Source organism: Ranitomeya imitator, chromosome 1 (assembly GCF_032444005.1).
Source record: "Ranitomeya imitator isolate aRanImi1 chromosome 1, aRanImi1.pri, whole genome shotgun sequence".
NCBI lineage: Eukaryota > Metazoa > Chordata > Amphibia > Anura > Dendrobatidae > Ranitomeya > Ranitomeya imitator.
In genome coordinates, this window is record NC_091282.1 from 498306367 (window position 1) to 498324683 (window position 18317).

The following is an 18317-nucleotide window of genomic DNA, read 5'->3' on the forward strand; positions in this document are numbered from 1 at the left end:
CTTTATGAGGTAATAACTCTGGAACGCTTCAACAGATCACACTGATTCAAACATAATTTTTTTTAAACATAGTGTACTTCGTTTCTCCTACATGAATTGTGTTTATTTGTGAAAAAAAATGGAGATTTCGCTAAAATTTAGCAAATTTCAAATATCCCCTTAAATCAGTGAGTCATGTCACACAAAATAATTAATAAATAACATTTCCCACATGTCTACTTTACATCAGCAAAATTTTTGAAACATAATTTTTTTGTTAGGAAGTTATAAGGATTAAAATTTGACTAGCAATTTCTCATTTTTACAACAAAATTTACAAAACCATTTTTTTAGTGACCACTTCACATTTGAAGCAACTTTGAGGTGTCTACAGTATATGACAGAAAATACCCCAAAAAGAGAGCATTATAAAAATTGTACCCCTCAAAGTGCTCAAAACCACATTCAAGAAGGTTATTAACCCTCAAGGTACTTCACAGAAATTTTTGCAATGTGGAAGGAAAAAATGAACAGTTAACTTTTTTTCACAAAAATTTTACTTTAGGCCCAAATTTTTCAATTTTTACAAAGGTAACAGAATTTGTGGTGCAATTTTTCCTAAGCATGACAATATCCCATATCTAGGGAAAAAAACACTGTTTGGGTGCATGGCAGGGCTTGGAAGGGAAGGAGCATCATTTGAGCACCATTTGACTTTTTGAATGTAATAGGTGGAATCATTAGTGAAGGCAATTTCGCATTTGGAGAACTCCTCATGTGCCTAAACAGTGGAAACCCCCCAGAAATGGTACCATTCTGGAAACTAGACCCCTCGAGGAACTTATCTAGATGTGTGGTGAGCACCTTCAACCACTAGGTACTTCACAGAAGTTTACAACGTTGCGCCGTGGAAATAAAAAAAAAAAATCACATATTTCCCACAAAATTGTTTTCCAGCCCCGAATTTTGCATTTTTACAAGAGTAACAGGAGAAACTGCATCATAAAATTTGTTGTGCAATTTCTTCTGAGCATGCAGATAATTTATATGTGGGGGAAAACTATTGTTCGGGTGCACAGCAGGGATTAGAAAGAAAGGAGTGACATTTTGGAATGTTGACTTTGATGGAATGGTCTGTGGGTGTCATGTCACATTTACAAAGCCCCTGATGTGCCTAAACAGTGGAAAACCCCCACAAGTGACCCAATTTTGGAAACTGAAAATAATATATTTTTCCCACAAAAATAAAGTTTTAGCCTCATTATTTTTTTATTTTCTCAAGGATAGCAGGAAAAAATGGACCCCAAAATTTGTAGCACAATTTCTCCTGTGCACATGGATACCTCATATGTCGTTGAAAATTACTTTGGAAAACTACTTATCGATCGCAGCAATTAGTGGGTTAATGTGCCGAGAGCGGTTCAGGCACTGCTGCTGGCACTGAGTGCTGGGTGTCAGATGTCAGAATCAGCTGACACCTGGCGGCAATCGCCCACACCTGCCTCCTGTGTGCAGGCAATCGTCATGACGTATATATACTGCATTGGTCGAAGTGTTGGGGGAGTGTTAAATGGACTTACCACATATCCCTTTTCTATTAAATTTTAGAAATGCCTCAATTTCATAATAAAGTTTACTACAATTTAGACATATTCTGGTAAATTGACTTTTTGGGACATTGAGCAACAAGTTTTGGAAAATTACAGCTGGAGATGGCAATTAAGTTGTGGTCTATGGGCTTATTGTATGTCCTGCTAAAGTACTCCACATTTTCTTCATAAATTATTAAAATGGAATATCAGTTTCCATTGTTCTTAATGATTATATAAAATGTAGGTAAAATCATTTTTAATTATATCCGTTAAAAAACTGCAACGACACTCGAGTAATCATGAGGATTATAGCATTTTTGACCATTGTTCTATCCCTAGCTCAGTGAGATTGGATGGAGAATGTCTGTGAACAGCAAATTTTAAGTCTAGCCACAGATTCTCAATGGGATTTAGGTTTGGACTTGGCCATTCAATCACATGAATATGCTTTGTTCTAAACCATTCCATTGTAGTTCTGGCAGTATGTTTAGGGTCGTCCTGCTGGAAGGTGAAATTATGCTACAATCTCAAGTTTTTATGCAACAGCCCTTCTGCAGGATTGCCCTGTAATTACCTCCATCTATCTTCCGATCAACTCTGACCAGTTTCCCTGTCACTGCTGAAGAAAAACATCCCCACTGCATGAAGCTACCGCTACCATGTTTGACGGTGGGGATGGTATTTTCAGGGTAATGTGCAGTGTTTGTCTTCCGCCACAATTAACATTTTGTGTTTAGCCAAAAAAGTTCTACTTTGGTCTCATCTGACAAGAGCACCTTCTTCCTCTCGGCTTTTTGCAAACTGCAAAATAGAGTTTATGGTTTGCTTTCAAAAATGGCTTTCTTCTTGCCACTTTTCCATAAAGGCCAGATTTGTGGAGCATGCGACTAAGGGCTCATGCACACAACCATAATAATTGGACAATTGCTATCTGTCGTTTGACAGATAGCACTCATCCCCATATTATTCTATGGGGCCATGCACAAGTCTGCTTTTCGCAGGTTGCACGCGTTGCATCTGTATCGGATCGCACTCGGCCATTTATGCCTATGGGTCTGTGGTAAATATCAGACAAGACGGATGACAGAATGAAAAAGATGGAGACATTTTTTGCAATATAATTTCCACATCCGAGAAAATTGTATGATCACATAAGAGCTTAACCCCTTAATCCCATATGACGTACTATCCCGTCGAGGTGGGGTGGGCTTTAATTCCCACCGACGGGATAGTACGTCATAGGCGATCGGCCGCGCTCACGGGGGGAGGGCGGCCGATCGCGGCCAGGTGTCAGCTGCCTATCGCAGCTGACATCCGGCACTATGTGCCAGGAGCGGTCACGGACCGCCCCCGGCACATTAACCCCCGGCACACCGCGATCAAACATGATCGCGATGTGCCGGCGGTATAGGGAAGCATCGCGCAGGGAGGGGGCTCCCTGCGGGCTTCCCTGAGCCCCCCGTAGCAACGCGATGTGATCGCGTTGCTGCGAGGGTCTCCTACCTCCTTGCTGGACCTGGATCCAAGATGGCCACGGCATCCGGGTCCTGCAGGGAGGGAGGTGGCTTCACAGAGCCTGCTCAGAGCAGGCACGTGAAGCCTGCAGTGCTGCATGTCAGATCGGTGATCTGACAGAGTGCTGTGCAAACTGTCAGATCATCGATCTGTGATGTCCCCCCCCCTGGTACAAAGTAAAAAAGTAAAAATAAAAATTTTCAAATGTGTAAAAAAAAAAAAAAAATAAATAAATATTCCTAAATAATGAAAAAAATATATATATTATTCCCATAAATACATTTCTTTATCTAAATAATAAAAAAACAATAAAAGTACACATATTTAGTATCGCCGCGTCCGTAACGACCCGACCTATAAAACTGTCCCACTAGTTAACCCCTTCAGTAAACACCGTAAGAAAAAAAAAAAAAAAAAAACGAGGCAAAAAACAACGCTTTATTATCATACCGCCGAACAAAAAGTGGAATAACACGCGATCAAAAAGACAGATATAAATAAACATGGTACCGTTGAAAGCGTCATCTTGTCCGCAAAAAACGAGCCGCCATACAGCATCATCAGCGAAAAAATAAAAAAGTTATAGTCCTGAGAATAAAGCAATGCAAAAATAATTATTTTTTCTATAAAATAGTTTTTATCGTATAAAAGCGCCAAAACATAAAAAAATGATTTAAATGAGGTATCGCTGTAATCATACTGACCCGAAGAATAAAACTGCTTTATCAATTTTTCCAAACGCGGAACGGTATAAACGTCTCCCCCAAAAGAAATTCATGAATAGCTGGTTTTTGGTCATTCTGCCTCACAAAAATCGTAATAAAAAGCGATCTAAAAATGTCACGTGCCCGAAAATGTTACCAATAAAAACGTCAACTCGTCCCGCAAAAAACAAGACCTCACATGACTCTGTGGATTCAAGTATGGAAAAATTATAGCTCTCAAAATGTGGTAACGCAAAAAATATTTTTTGCAATAAAAAGCGTCTTTCAGTGTGTGACGGCTGCCAATCATAAAAATCCGCTATAAAAGTAAATCAAACCCCCCTTCATCACCCCCTTAGTTAGGGAAAAATTAAAAAAATGTATTTATTTCCATTTTCCCATTAGGGTTAGGGGTAGGGTTAGGGCTAGTGTTAGGGTTAGGGCTAGGGTTAGGGTTAGGGCTAGGCTTAGGGCTAGGGTTAGGGCTAGGGTTAGGGCTAGGGTTAGGGCCACAGTTAGGGTTGGGGCTAAAGTTAGGGTTAGGGTTGGGGCTAAAGTTACGGTTAGGGTTTAGATTACATTTACAGTTGGGAATAGGGTTGGGATTAGGGTTAGGGGTGTGTCAGGGTTAGAGGTGTGGTTAGGGTTACTGTTGGGATTAGGGTTAGGGGTGTGTTTGGATTAGGGTTTCAGTTATAATTGAGGGGTTTCCACTGTTTAGGCACATCAGGGGCTCTCCAAACGCGACATGGCGTCTGATCTCAATTCCAGCCAATTCTGCGTTGAAAAAGTAAAACAGTGCCCCTTCCCTTCCGAGCTCTCCCGTGTGCCCAAACAGGGGTTTACCCCAACATATGGGGTATCAGCGTACTCAGGACAAATAGGACAACAACTTTTAGGGTCCAATTTCTCCTGTTACCCTTGGGAAAATACAAAACTGGGGATAAAAAATATTTTGTGGGAAAAAAAAGATTTTTTATTTTCAAGGCTCTGCGTTATAAACTGTAGTGAAACACTTGGGGGTTCAAAGTTCTCACAACACATCTAGATGAGTTCCCTGGGGGGTCTAGTTTCCAATATGGTGTCACTTGTGGGGGGTTTCCACTGTTTAGGTACATTAGGGGCTCTGCAAACGCAATGTGACACCTGCAGACCATTCCATCTAAGTCTGCATTGCAAATGGTGCTCCGTCCCTTCCGAGCTCTCCCATGCGGCCAAACAGTGGTCCCCCCCCACATATGGGGTATCAGCGCACTCAAGACAAATTGGACAACAACTTTTGGGGTCGAATTTCTCTTCTTACCCTCGGGAAAATACAAAACTGGGGGCTAAAAAATAATTTTTGTGGGAAAAAATTTTTGTTTTATTTTTACGGCTCTGCATTATAAACTTCTGTGAAGCCCTTGGTGGGTCAAAGCGCTCAAAACACATCTAGATAAATTCCTTAGGGGGGTCTACTTTCCAAAATGGTGTCACTTGTTGGGGGTTTCAATGTTTAGGCACATCAGTGGCTCTCCAAACGCAACATGGCGTCCCATCTCAATTCCTGTCAATTTTGCATTGAAAAGTCAAACTGCGCTCCTTCCCTTCTGAGCTCTCCCATGCGCCCAAACAGTGGTTTACCCCCACATATGGGGTATCAGCGTACTCAGGACAAATTGTACAACAACTTTTGGGGTCCAATTTCTTCTCTTACCCTTGGGAAAATAAAAAATTGGGGGCGAAAAGATAATTTTTGTGAAAAAATATGATTTTTTATTTTTACGGTTCTGCATTATAAACTTCTGTGAAACACTTGGTGGGTCAAAGTGCTCACCACACCTCTAGATAAGTTCCTTAGGGGGTCTACTTTCCAAAATGGTGTCACTTGTGGGGGGTTTCAATGTTTAGGCACATCAGTGGCTCTCCAAACGCAACATGGTGTCCCATCTCAATTCCTGTCAATTTTGCATTGAAAAGTAAAACGGTGCTCCTTCCCTTCCGAGCTCTCCCATTCGCCCAAACAGTGGTTTACCCCCACATATGGGGTATCAGCGTACTCAGGACAAATTGTAAAACAACTTTTGGGGTCCAATTTCTTCTCTTACCCTTGGAAAAATAAAAAATTGGGGGCGAAAAGATAATTTTTGTGAAAAAATATGATTTTTTATTTTTACGGTTCTGCATTATAAACTTCTGTGAAGCACTTGGTGGGTCAAAGTGCTCACCACACCTCTAGATAAGTTCCTTAGGGGGTCTACGTTCCAAAATGGTGTCACTTGTGGGGGGTTTCAATGTTTAGGCACATCAGGGGCTCTCCAAACGCAACATGGTGTCCCATCTCGATTCCAGTCAATTTTGCATTGAAAAGTCAAATGGCGCTCCTTCGCTTCCGAGCTCTGTCATGCGCCCAAACAGTGGTTTACCCCACATATGGGGTATCGGTGTACTCAGGACAAATTGTACAACAACTTTTGGGGTCCATTTTCTCCTGTTACCCTTGGTAAAATAAAACAAATTGGAGCTGAAGTAAATTTTTTGTGAAAAAAAGTTAAATGTTCATTTTTATTTAAACATTCAAAAAATTCCTGTGAAGCACCAGAAGGGTTAATAAACTTCTTGAATATGGTTTTGAGCACCTGGAGGGGTGCAGTTTTTAGAATGGTGTCACACTTGGGTATTTTCTATCATATAGACCCCTCAAAATGACTTCAAATGAGATGTGGTCCCTAAAAAAAAAAATGGTGTAAAAATGAGAAATTGCTGGTCAACTTTTAACCCTTATAACTCTCTAACAAAAAAACATTTTGGTTCCACAATTGTGCTGATGTAAAGTAAACATGTGGGAAATGTTACTTATTAAGTATATTGTGTGACATATCTCTGTGATTTAATTGCATAAAAATTCAAATTGTGAAATTTTCATAATTTTTGCCAAATTTCTGTTTTTTTCACAAACAAACGCAGGTACTATCAAAGAATTTTTACCACTATCATGAAGTACCATATGTCCCGAGAAAACTATGTCAGAATCACTGGGATCTGTTGAAGCATTCCAGAGTTATAACCTCATAAAAGGACAGTGGTCAGAATTGTAAAAATTGGCCCGGTCATTAACGTGCAAACCACCATCGGGGCTTAAGGGGTTAAACAGAGTGTGATTAGCATATTTGGCCATTTTTTCTCGAATGAGAAAAAAATGTTACTAGCCTAATAGTAGCCCTGTGCACAAATTTTCCACCTCCCCCAGTTGTAGTTCTTTGCAGCTACTCCAGAGTGACCATGGGCGTCTTGGTTGCTACTCTAATTAGTGCTCTCATTGCTTGGGATATCAGTTTAGGTGGACGGCCATGTCTTAGTAGGTTTACAGTTGTGTCAAACACTTTCCATTTTTGGATGATGAATTGAACAGTGTTCCGTTAGATGTTCAGATCTTGCGCTTTTTTTTTTAACAACCTAATCCTACTTCACTCTTCTGCACAACTTTATCCCTCACCTGTCTGGTGAGGTTGGTTAGTTTTCATGATGCTATTTGATTACTAATTTTCTCAAACAAACCTGAGGCCTTCACATAACATCTGTAGTTATAATGAGAATAAATTACCCACAGGTGGACTTAATTCACTAATTATGTGACTCCTGGAGACAATATGTCACTCAATTTTATTTACTGGTATCAGACTATAGGAGCTGAACAGAAATGCACGTCACAATTTTCAGATTTATATTTTTAAAATTACGTAATTAGTACACCATGTATAATTTATGAGCAGAAAGAAAGTGGCAGCACTCACCGATCTTCAAAACAGGTAACTCTTTATTGCGATAAAATCTTCACGGCTCGGGAGTGCACATACAGCAGAGTGTACAGGTCCGACCGATGGCCGTTTCGCGCCGCTCAGGCGCTTCTACCCGTAACCCATAGAAGGGCCTGAGCAGCGCAAAACGGCCGCCGTTCGGACCTGTACACTCTGCTGTATGTGCACCCCAGGGACGTGAAGATTTTATCGCAATAAAGAGTTACCTGTTTTGAAGATCAGTGAGTGCTGCCGCTTTCTTTCTGCTCTTGAGATGTACTTGTATGCTTTCTCGGCCAAGCACCCGGGATCAAGTGGCTAGCTTGTGCTGACGGCCGGTGGACTCAGTAAGCAAGTGTTCTGGTGGTGCGGTCAGCTGTTTTCTTTGTGAATGACGATGTATAATTTAATTTACACTTCACAAATACTTGCTTCTTTGTGTTAATATATCACATAAAATCGCAATAAAATACATTTAAGTTTGTGGGTTTAACACAAAAAAGTATGGTAAAGTTCCCAGGGTATGAATACTTTTTCAAGGCACTAAGATTTACATTACATATACACACACATCGTGAGTAGCCAGAGAAGAAAATCAGGAAAGATCTAACCTCACATTGTAGAGTAGCATTACTAAAATTCTCACCTGTGCAATACTAAGAAAATCCTAAAACCATGATCTGTTGGGGGGCCCATAAGAACTGGAGTTTGGCAAACACTGCTGTAAATTAATGTGAAGTTGCAGACTGCATACCTGAATCCTACATTCGGAACACAGAGGTAAAGTGGCGTTTGACTCTCCATAGTACAACTTCTGTTTGGAACTTACAGCATCAGTGCAATAGAAATTACAACTGCGACCATGTACCAGTACATTAATTGGAAATAATTTAACAATTCATCAATTCAGAAACACAATTGCATAATCTAGGTCAGCTGATTTTAGGGTTATGTCATGTTAGATTTTCTGTATAGACTTTTCCTTGTGACATTGCTAGCTGGTATTTTAGGTTTCTGCACATCTAAATTAGATCGTAAGGATTGTACTATATATTAATCTACCTTTTCTGCTTTATACCTGGTCACTAAGCACAAATAGAGTTAATGTTTTATGGGTGCATTATTTTTTGTCTCTGATGTAGTGAGACTTACTATTTTGCAGCTATTGCGACTTAATAAAGAAGTGTTAATTGTAGTTTTCCCCTTTTGTATTCTAATGTTTTGATATAAAAAATGCATACTATGTAGGATGATGGCGACCTCAACAGATGCTCCAATCGCAATGATGGATATTCAGTTTTATGGGGAACAAACATTGCATTTGTCGGTCATTATTGAAAATTTGATAGATACCCACATCCATTTTTCATCAGTATTTATTCAGCTTAGATGAAAATATGTATACATTTTTTTTCTGCAAACTCTTGTGGATGTATAAAGGGAGACTGATGAAAAATGTAGACCAAAGCTGGGCAAAGTGCCGCTTGCAGGCCACATCCGGCCCTCTGGCTGTTCTAGACATAGACCATGCCATGTGCCGCACATCCGCCACCTCCCACATCCTAATGTCACCACTACCTGCATCCTTAGGTTGCAGACAGTGGTGAATACATTGTTGAAGGATGGAGCCTTCTTTCACCAATCAGCATGTGTCACAGCAGGCGCGATGAAGTGACGTCATTGTATCTGCTGTGTCACACGCTGATTGCGAAGATCAATGAGTTAGTGCATCGGAGACCGGAGCAGCGTGCCCGTGGAATGGGAGCGAGAGGAGCAGGTGTATTTTTTCTTCATATCTGTATGGCATGTTTCCATGTATATAGTGGGCTGTGTGGGGGTTCATCCTGCATATAGGGTGCTATGTGGGGGCTCAACCTGCATATAGAGAGGCTATGTGGGGGCTCACACTGTATATTGAAGGCTATTTGAGGGATCATGATTTATATAAGGGCCATGTGTGGGCGCACACTATATAAAGGAGGCTATATGGGGGGAATACTGCATATAGGAGGCTATGTGGGGGCTCATACTGTATATATGGGCAATGTGAGGGCTCATACTGTATACAGAGAGGATATGTGGAGGCTTATGCTGTATATAAGAGGCTATGTGGGGTCTCATATTGGGATAGGGGGCAATATGGGGGATCATGCTCTTTATATGGGTGCTGTGTATGTACTCATACGGTATATAGTGGCATATCAGCATACTTAATTCTTCTCAGTATTAAGTGATACAATTAATATTAATATAAAATAATAATTCAAATTAATACGGTATGTTAATATTAATATTGAGCAGAATTACTTTCAGCTTATTGTTTCCGCCCTCAACAACAGTCATGGTCTCTCAATTAATTGACCTCTCCTGAAGTAGACAATAATCTAAAAAGTCAATGGCCACGATTCCTTAAGAATAGCATTTACATACCAATGTTAATGAAAGGAGTGCCGGAGAAAGATATGACAAATGCATAGAGGAATGTACCTCTTGATGAATTTGCGACCAATCAGGGGCATGCCCACATTTCTGACAATAATTTATGCTACTTTATAATATAAGTTTTAATGAACCTGTCGGGTTTTCTTCGCCATGACCTGTTCTGCTCAACTCTGACCACTTTGGCAAAGCTAGCCGGGACTGATATAAGAAAACCAAAAGTTGCAAAAATTCTGTGATATTTCAAGTAATTTGACACTAGAATTCTGCTTCATTAATCTGGGCCAAAAAGTCAACTAGTTTTTGATTAGTATACTATTTTCTAGAGGTTTGTGCTATCACTGATTTTTATTTCATTAATATTTAAGTATGTAGACAGGTGGCAGATTTGTGGTGAAAATTTTGGCTTCATACATCTGAATAAACTTGTAGAAATCCTGAACTTTGTGGCAAACTTACTGTGTTTGAGCACACAATTATTTAAATTACCAAACTGTACATTTGTCATAGAAATGATGCTAAATACTGTAGACATTGACGGATGAGCTGTCATTTCCAAATCAGGTAATATATGCAGAGCACAGGAAATGGCCACATACGAAAAGAAATATCAAAGTTTACACATTGGTTGTACATCATCATAAGCACATTTAATTCACCAAGTTTGGAAATAAATATAATTTAAGGGTCATGCCGGGTAGTTTGCATCCGTAAGTCTTATTACATTGCAGCTACTCCTGCCAGTGTATGAGTTTCAAGAAAAGTGCAAGAACAGTGCACAGACTGCAGATGAGGTGGTGATATGTCAGTATTCACACCTGTCTTACAGCAGTGCTGCTGGTGGACATTATCCTACAACAATGTATGGAAAAGCCTGTGCGTTACTGGATCAGCATTGCTGATGAGAATTTACAAAATGTCATCTAAACACGGCAGAGAAATCTGCAGATTGCCAATTTATGCTGTAGCGGATTTCACCCTTTGCAATGCATAGATCATAACCCAACATAAAGCTATACACTTACCCTCTCCATTTCTTTGAAGTCCTCATCTAGCTTGGTGCCTTCAGCTCCCCCGACCTTCTCGCTCACTTTCTGTAAGAAAATTAGAACAAATTATAAAAACGTATTGTACTAAGACTAAAAAGTGCTCTAAGCCATAAGACCAAACAATGTACAGTATACACAATCGTGTATAAGAATTCACTTGGTTTAAATAAAACTTTGTATTGGGCTTTTCTATTATACTTTTCCTCTGATTGTTCCACTCCCGATTGCGGCTTAGAAATATTGAGGTAAAATACTGAGTACTTTATTAATTCTCAGATTAATTCATGGATCACGGCAAATATGGCTTATTTTTTTCATTTTCTAATTACAATATACTTGTTGTTGTGATAACTGCATTGACGAGTCACATCAACATGAATTAGTCAAATGGAGTCCAGAGGTTCTTTAGCGATTCATTCCAGGATCCTCATCGTTAAATGTGCATGACTCATATGTATAATAGAGCCACCAAGCAACATTTTAGATGCACAGAGACTACTTAATGGTTGTGCAGTGTCTAACACACATTATACATCAGAACATTAAATTACAGGAAATTATTTTTGACACTCTTTACACTTCCCTTTAATGAAATGTGCAGATTTTTATATTTAAGTAATAATGTCCCAGCAGGAATATGATTAACACCATGTAAAGCTAGAAAATGAGCAGCCATTTATACTATCAATGGTTTATGCTGATACTACTTGGCCAGAATTATGTAAAAAATACATTTTGCACTCTTATGGCAATTTGTTTTTCAGATAAAGGTAGTCCTACAAAGTACACAGCTCAAAAAAATAAAGGGAACACTAAAATACAACATCCTAGATATCACTGAATGAAATATTCCAGTTGCAAATCTTTATTCATTACATAGTGGAATGCCTTGAGAACAATATTATGATCAATGTAAATCAAAATGAATATCCCATGGAGGTCTGGATTTGGAATGATACTCAAAATCAAGTTACAGGCTGATCCAACTTCAGTGGAGGAGATGCCTCAAGACAAGGAAATTATGCTCTGTAGTGTGTGTGTGGCCCTCACGACCCTGTATGACCTCCCTATTATGCTTGGATATGCTCCTGATGAGGCAGCAGATGCTCTCCTGAGGCATTTCCTCCCAGATCTGGATTAAAGTGGATGAAACGATACATGATGTCCCAGATGTGCTTGCTTGCATTCAGGTCTAGGGAACAGACAGGCGAGTCCATTGCATCAATGCCTTCATCATTCAGGAACTGTTCACACACTTCAGCCACATGAGGCCTAGCATTGTCACACATCAGTAGGAACCCAGGGCCTACTGCACCTGCATATGGTCTGAGAATGGCTCTGTGGATCTCATCCCGGTACCTAAAGGCAGTCAAGGTACCTCTGGCTAGCACACGGAGGACTGTGCAGCACTCCAATGAAATGGAGGAAATGTCATAAGTTGTTAAGGTGGGCCAGTTCCTTTAGGAACAATAGGATACAACACAGGTCTCCAACCTGTAGCTCGAGAGCCACATGTGGTTGCGGACCCGTGATATGTGGCTCACGGCGGTTTGTCAGCGTGGTGCATTAAAACCAGGTGCAGGAAACAGCTATTAAGAGTACAACTCTAGATGTTGACTTTTGTGTGTAGCCCTGCACAGAAGAGAAGATCTGAATGGGGGTAAGATTGGAAACCATGGAGCTTGGCATACTGACATGGTGTGATTTCAGTGTAAAAGCTTTGGCTGTCATATCAGTATTAAGGGGATCTGGGTGTCAGTACTGTGAATGGGGCAGGAGCTGGATGTGGCTCACGATCCTCTCTGAGAGCTGAATGTGACTTGCGACCCTCTTTCATAGCTGAATGTGGCTCTCAAGGTCAAAAAGGTTGGAGACCTCTGGGATACAGCCTATTAAAAGCATATTAACTTCCCACGGCCCAATCTTTCTTCCATCCAACCTCCACAAGCATTAGAATTAATGTGCAACAAATCTGCTAAAATCCACAGGTTTAGCTGACATTAACCTAATGCACAAATTATGTTTTCTATGACCAAACACAACAGATCTGCAGACCTGGTTACCTACATATATATTATACACATATTCAAGCAAGCCCCAGTTAGCAAGCGCAAATGAAGTGAAACAGAAGACATAATAGGGTTAGTTTAGCACATTTATAAGAAATACAATTGTATCTGTCATTTCTATTAATAAGGAATGAATAGCTGTCACCAGCTTTGCTAGACTAATTTCTTTGAAAAATAATGGAGAAAAGTCTGGCTATTACAGTGAAACTTATTGCTTTATTTTACCAGATTATTTACTATTATTTCAGCTAGACCTTTTTTGTCGTTCTTTACAGTAGACTATTCGCGATTTTTACATTTTTGATTTTTTTTAGGTATGGCTTCTCTGTCTGGGACTACTTTCTAAAATGTGCAAAACGTCTATTTTGAAATGTTTATCCAAGTGTCATATGCTATTCCTCTAACACTAATGGTTGGATTCACACAAGACATTGTTATGATATATATTTTCATGCTCAGGATGTTTTACGCCGTTTTGAACCCTAAAGCCAATACTGAATCATACACGGAAAACAACTGTAAAGAAAAGACTGATGTCTTGATTCATTAGGTTTTTCCAGAATTCAGGCGTAAACTGCTTGAAAAGTTGAATCATCTGAAAGCTATGACCGCTAATCAAAAGACAATATGGTAAGCAGGGTGTGACTAATAAATTAAAATATAACTTTTAATATGTTGTGTAAAAGAAATACTCAAAAGAAACACAAAATTACAACCAACAATAAGACTCACAAAAATCACGTTCAGCTAAATGCTGAATATACCACAATAGTTCAGAGGCCGTTTTACTCCCCCCTCGTTATAATAGTCTCCCATGTGAACTGATGGAGAGACACTTTACCTTCCCCTGATGAGTATATAAAACCGAAACGCGTAGTGAAGTAACTGTTTCTTTGGGGCTACGGTATGGGTCATAGCTGGTAGATTTTGATTGTGGGGTATTTGTGTGGATAAAAGAGTGCCTCTTCCCAGACACAATGCCAGCATTTATGGTCGCAGTCTCACCTGAGGAATCAGAAACATAAGGTGAGATTGTTCCTTTAATATATACTTTTGGATTATTTATGAATCTTTTGCATTCTATCCTATGCTGGTGACCTATGATGTTCTAAATGTGGGTTTCACCTTAGTCTAGATATTGTATGAAGCTATTTGCTTCTTGGATCCTTGGAGGGATATAAAGGTTATAATTTCTGGTCCCCCTGATCCGTCTAATGACATTTGAACTATTGTGGTATATTCAGCATTTAGCTGAATGTGATTTTTGTGAGTCTTATTGTTGTTTGTAATTTTGTGTTTCTTTTGAGTATTTCTTTTACACAACATATTAAAAGTTATATTTTAACTTATTAGTCACATCCTGCTTACCATATTTGCTTGAAAAGTTGCAACATTTTTGCTGTATTGGTAGTTTTTTGTGACTTTTGTTGTTTTCTACAACTGAATGTTATGGCCACTCATACTTTCTAAGCACCGCCCTACTCACTGGGTATTTTGCTCTGTTCCACCCAGTACCTGGCAATCGCTCCGAGCTGCCTTATGCTTCTCTTCCGGCTCTGCTGCTTGTGAGTCATAGGGGCACGGCAGGAATTTGTATCCATTGTGTCCTACAGAGATTTGCTTCCCCAACCTATCACCTGCCAGTATGTGATATACTAGGCGACTCCACCCTCTATTCCTCCCTGAACTTAGATTCTAGCTGCTCAGTTTCTAGCTTCCCGAATTGGTGTATTCCTGTTTTGTCTCACATGTTATTGCCTGGGCTTGCCTTCTCTTTTACCCTGATCTCTCCACTTCTGACCTCTTATACGAATTCTGAACCTGTGCTGCCTGCCCCGACCTCGGACCATCTTACTACACTTTTGTCTCGCCCACCTGTACCCTGTACCCGAGCCTCTAACCCTTCGATTGGCTGCTGCAGTCCCGGGGATTGTCCTGAAGTAGTTCCTAACTTCCACAGGTGGCCCAGCCTTTCCTCAGAGGCTCTAGTGAATACCCGGTAGACAGTTATGCATCTCCAGGTAAGCCTCGTTTATGGCGCAGTTGGTCCACATCCACCAGCTTGCTTCTTAATGAATCTGATGCATCTTAAGCTAGCACACAGTTCATCAAGACTGGCATGCTAAACACAGTCTTGATGAACTGGGGATAGATACTTCTTAAAATATACTCAATTTTGGCTTCAAAAACTGCGTAAATCTGAACACGTGACAGTTCGATGGTCACTTAACACAGATAAGCTGAGAAATCTCTATGGAAAACCTGCAGCCTGTTACAGCACTTGCCGTAATAGTCAATGAAATTTAATTCAGATCACAAAATCTGTGATAAATCTGCACATAACTCATACTGATTTGGCAGAGTATTAGGGATGGGCAGACTGGTGGAAGTTCGGTTCTGGTATCTGACCTGAACTTTTTAGAAAGTTCAGTTAGGGTACCACACCAGTACTCGAACTTTCACCAGACCCCATTGAAAATAATGGATACCCAAACTGCTAAGAAAATTAAAAAAATTCTCTCTCCCTCAGACTTACCCCGAACACAGCACCGAACTTTAGCAGAAAGTCCATGTTCGGCATTTCGGTACGAACGTCAAACACTTCTGTTCAGGTTTGCCCATCTCTATTGAGGATTCTTGCTAGTGAAAGGGAATTTATTAGCTTATACACTATGCGCACACAGCAAGTATATGTTATGGGGAACATTTCAATGTTTAAACAGCCTAGCTTGGACCTAACCTTTTCTAATACCTACCTGCTACCTGCCACCATCGCACTCTAACAAGCATCTCTATTCTTCCAACAGGTATGTTTATCCAGCCTGCTCCCCTGCTTTGTCTGTCTATGAAGTGCACATAATACATCACCCAGCTTTCCACACAGACTTTCCTCTGCTCCTAGCATTCTCATGGTATGCTTTTCAGCTAACCCCAGCTTACCCTGTGATATTTATGACCTTGTTTACTCAGGCCTGATTGTATGCATCTGGTCCACTCTTAATTCTCTGACCAAGATGAGCAGAGACCACTCCTCTCTGCTTCACACCTGAACGCACTTAGTTTGCCATATATTGCATAGCTCAAGTCTGCAATGACTTCAGTCTGCAGTGTGATCCCTTAGAAGTGTGTCCTTAAAAGTGTGGATTATAGTAGAATTAAAACCTGAATTGTACCTGAAGGTGAAGGTAACTAGCCACAGTCATTGTAAACAATGTTTCTGTTTGTTTTCACTTTCACCCCTATAATCCTTCACTTTCTGCTATCTCCCCCAATCCCCACACTAAGTAAGGAACTGTTCATCTCCTCTTCAATCCTCCCCATCCACCTCACCTCCTCTTCAGAACTGATCCTTAACATACAATCTTCTGTCTCCAAGCACAGACAGCCCCCTCATGCCCTCTCCTGCTCCCACCTGCTAACACTTTCTCTGCTCCTTCTCACTGCTGGTGATATCTCTCCAAATCCTGGTCCTCCTCACCATATTCCCACAATCATTTCTACCTCCCACCCACGCTCTAGCACAAACTTCCGTAACCTCTCTAACCTTATACCCATTCGCCCAGCCCCCGCCTCCCCAGTCCCACTAACAGGAGCTCTGTGGAACGCTCGCTCTGTCTGCAACAAGCTCTCCTACATCCATGATCTCTTTGTTACTTCCAAACTTTCCTTCCTCGCCATCACCGAAACCTGGCTCACCCCTTCTGACACAGTCTCCCCTGCTGCACTCTCTTACGGTGGCTTCCATGTTGTGAGTTCTGTTTTTGGGCTCCCTCTGGTGGTTACTGATAGTACTGGGTGACTTGTGTTCTCTGCGGTCTCTGGTGTCCACCTGTTCCATCAGGTTATGGGAGTTTCCTATTTAACCTGGCTTTTTTGTCATTTCCTCGCCGGCTATCAATGTAATCAGCGTGTCTTTTTACCTCTGCTCCCTGCGTCTGTTATCTTCAGGACAAGCTAAGTTTTGATTTTCCTGTTCCACGTTTTGCTTTATTTTTGTCTTAGTCCAGCTTGCAGATATGTGATTCCTTGCTGCTGGTTGCTCTAGTGGGCTGAAATTACTCCTCATGTTCCATGAGTTGGCACATGAGTTCAAGTAATTTCAGGATGGTTTTTTGAAGGGTTTTTCACTGACCGCGCAGTTCACTTTTGTATCCTCTGCTATCTAGCTTTAGCGGGCCTCATTTTTGCTGATTCTATTTTCATAACTACGTATGTGCTTTCCTCTCATTTCACAGTTATTACATGTGGGGGGCTGCTATTTCTGTGGGGTGTTTCTCTGGAGGCAAGTGAGGTCTGTGTTTCTTCTAATAGGGGAAGTTAATCCTTCGGCTGGCGCGAGACGTCTAGGAATCATCGTAGGCACGTTCCCCGGCTACTGCTAGTTGTGTGTTTAGGTTCAGGATCGCGGTCAGCTCAGGTTCCATCACCCTAGAGCTTGTTTGGTTTTTGTGCTTGTCCTTTTGTGATCCCCTGCCATTGGGATCATGACAGTATAGCCGGCCAGAAAAAATTGGTCATCGTTTTGGCTGAAGTAGGAGGAAAAGTAGTCTGAGGAAGTTTTTTTTTTTTTTTTTCCCCTCCTCAGTGTTTGCTGCCTAGCCTTAATTGCAGCTTGGTTGCTTCTTTTCTCCTCTTAATCCTTGAATGGCTCTGACCTCAGCTGTTTATCATGGACGTCCAGAGTTTGGCTTCCAGCCTGAATAATCTTGCTGCTAAGGTTCAAAATATACAAGATTTTGTTGTACATACGCCTATGTCTGAACCTAGAATTCCTATCCCAGAGTTTTTTTCTGGAGATAGATCTAGTTTTCTGAATTTTAGGAACAATTGCAAGTTGTTTCTTTCCTTGAAATCTCGCTCCTCTGGAGACCCTGCTCAGCAGATCAAGATTGTTATATCTTTCCTGCGGGGTGACCCTCAGAATTGGGCATTTGCATTGGCACCAGGGGATCCTGCGTTGCTCAATGTGGATGCGTTTTTTCTGGCATTGGGTTTGCTCTATGAGGAACCTAACCTAGAGATTCAGGCTGAAAAAGCTTTATTGGCTCTCTCTCAGGGGCAAGATGAAGCAGAAATATATTGTCAGAAATTTCGGAAATGGTCGGTGCTTACTCAGTGGAATGAGTGCGCTCTGGCTGCAAAATTCAGAGATGGCCTTTCTGAGGCCATTAAAGATGTTATGGTGGGGTTCCCG

The 18317-nt window shown here is 40.8% G+C and overlaps 1 protein-coding gene across 1 annotated transcript in view; it reads right to left on the minus strand.

Annotated features, from left to right (window-relative positions):
* The window catches only part of SH3GL2 (SH3 domain containing GRB2 like 2, endophilin A1), a 318905-nt gene that overhangs the window by 80430 nt on the left and 220158 nt on the right, over positions 1 to 18317 (minus strand). Inside the window, exon 2 of the mRNA XM_069766264.1 lies at positions 11031 to 11099. Coding sequence (XP_069622365.1) covers positions 11031 to 11099 — 69 coding nt within the window. The remainder of the gene's footprint in view (positions 1 to 11030; positions 11100 to 18317) is intronic.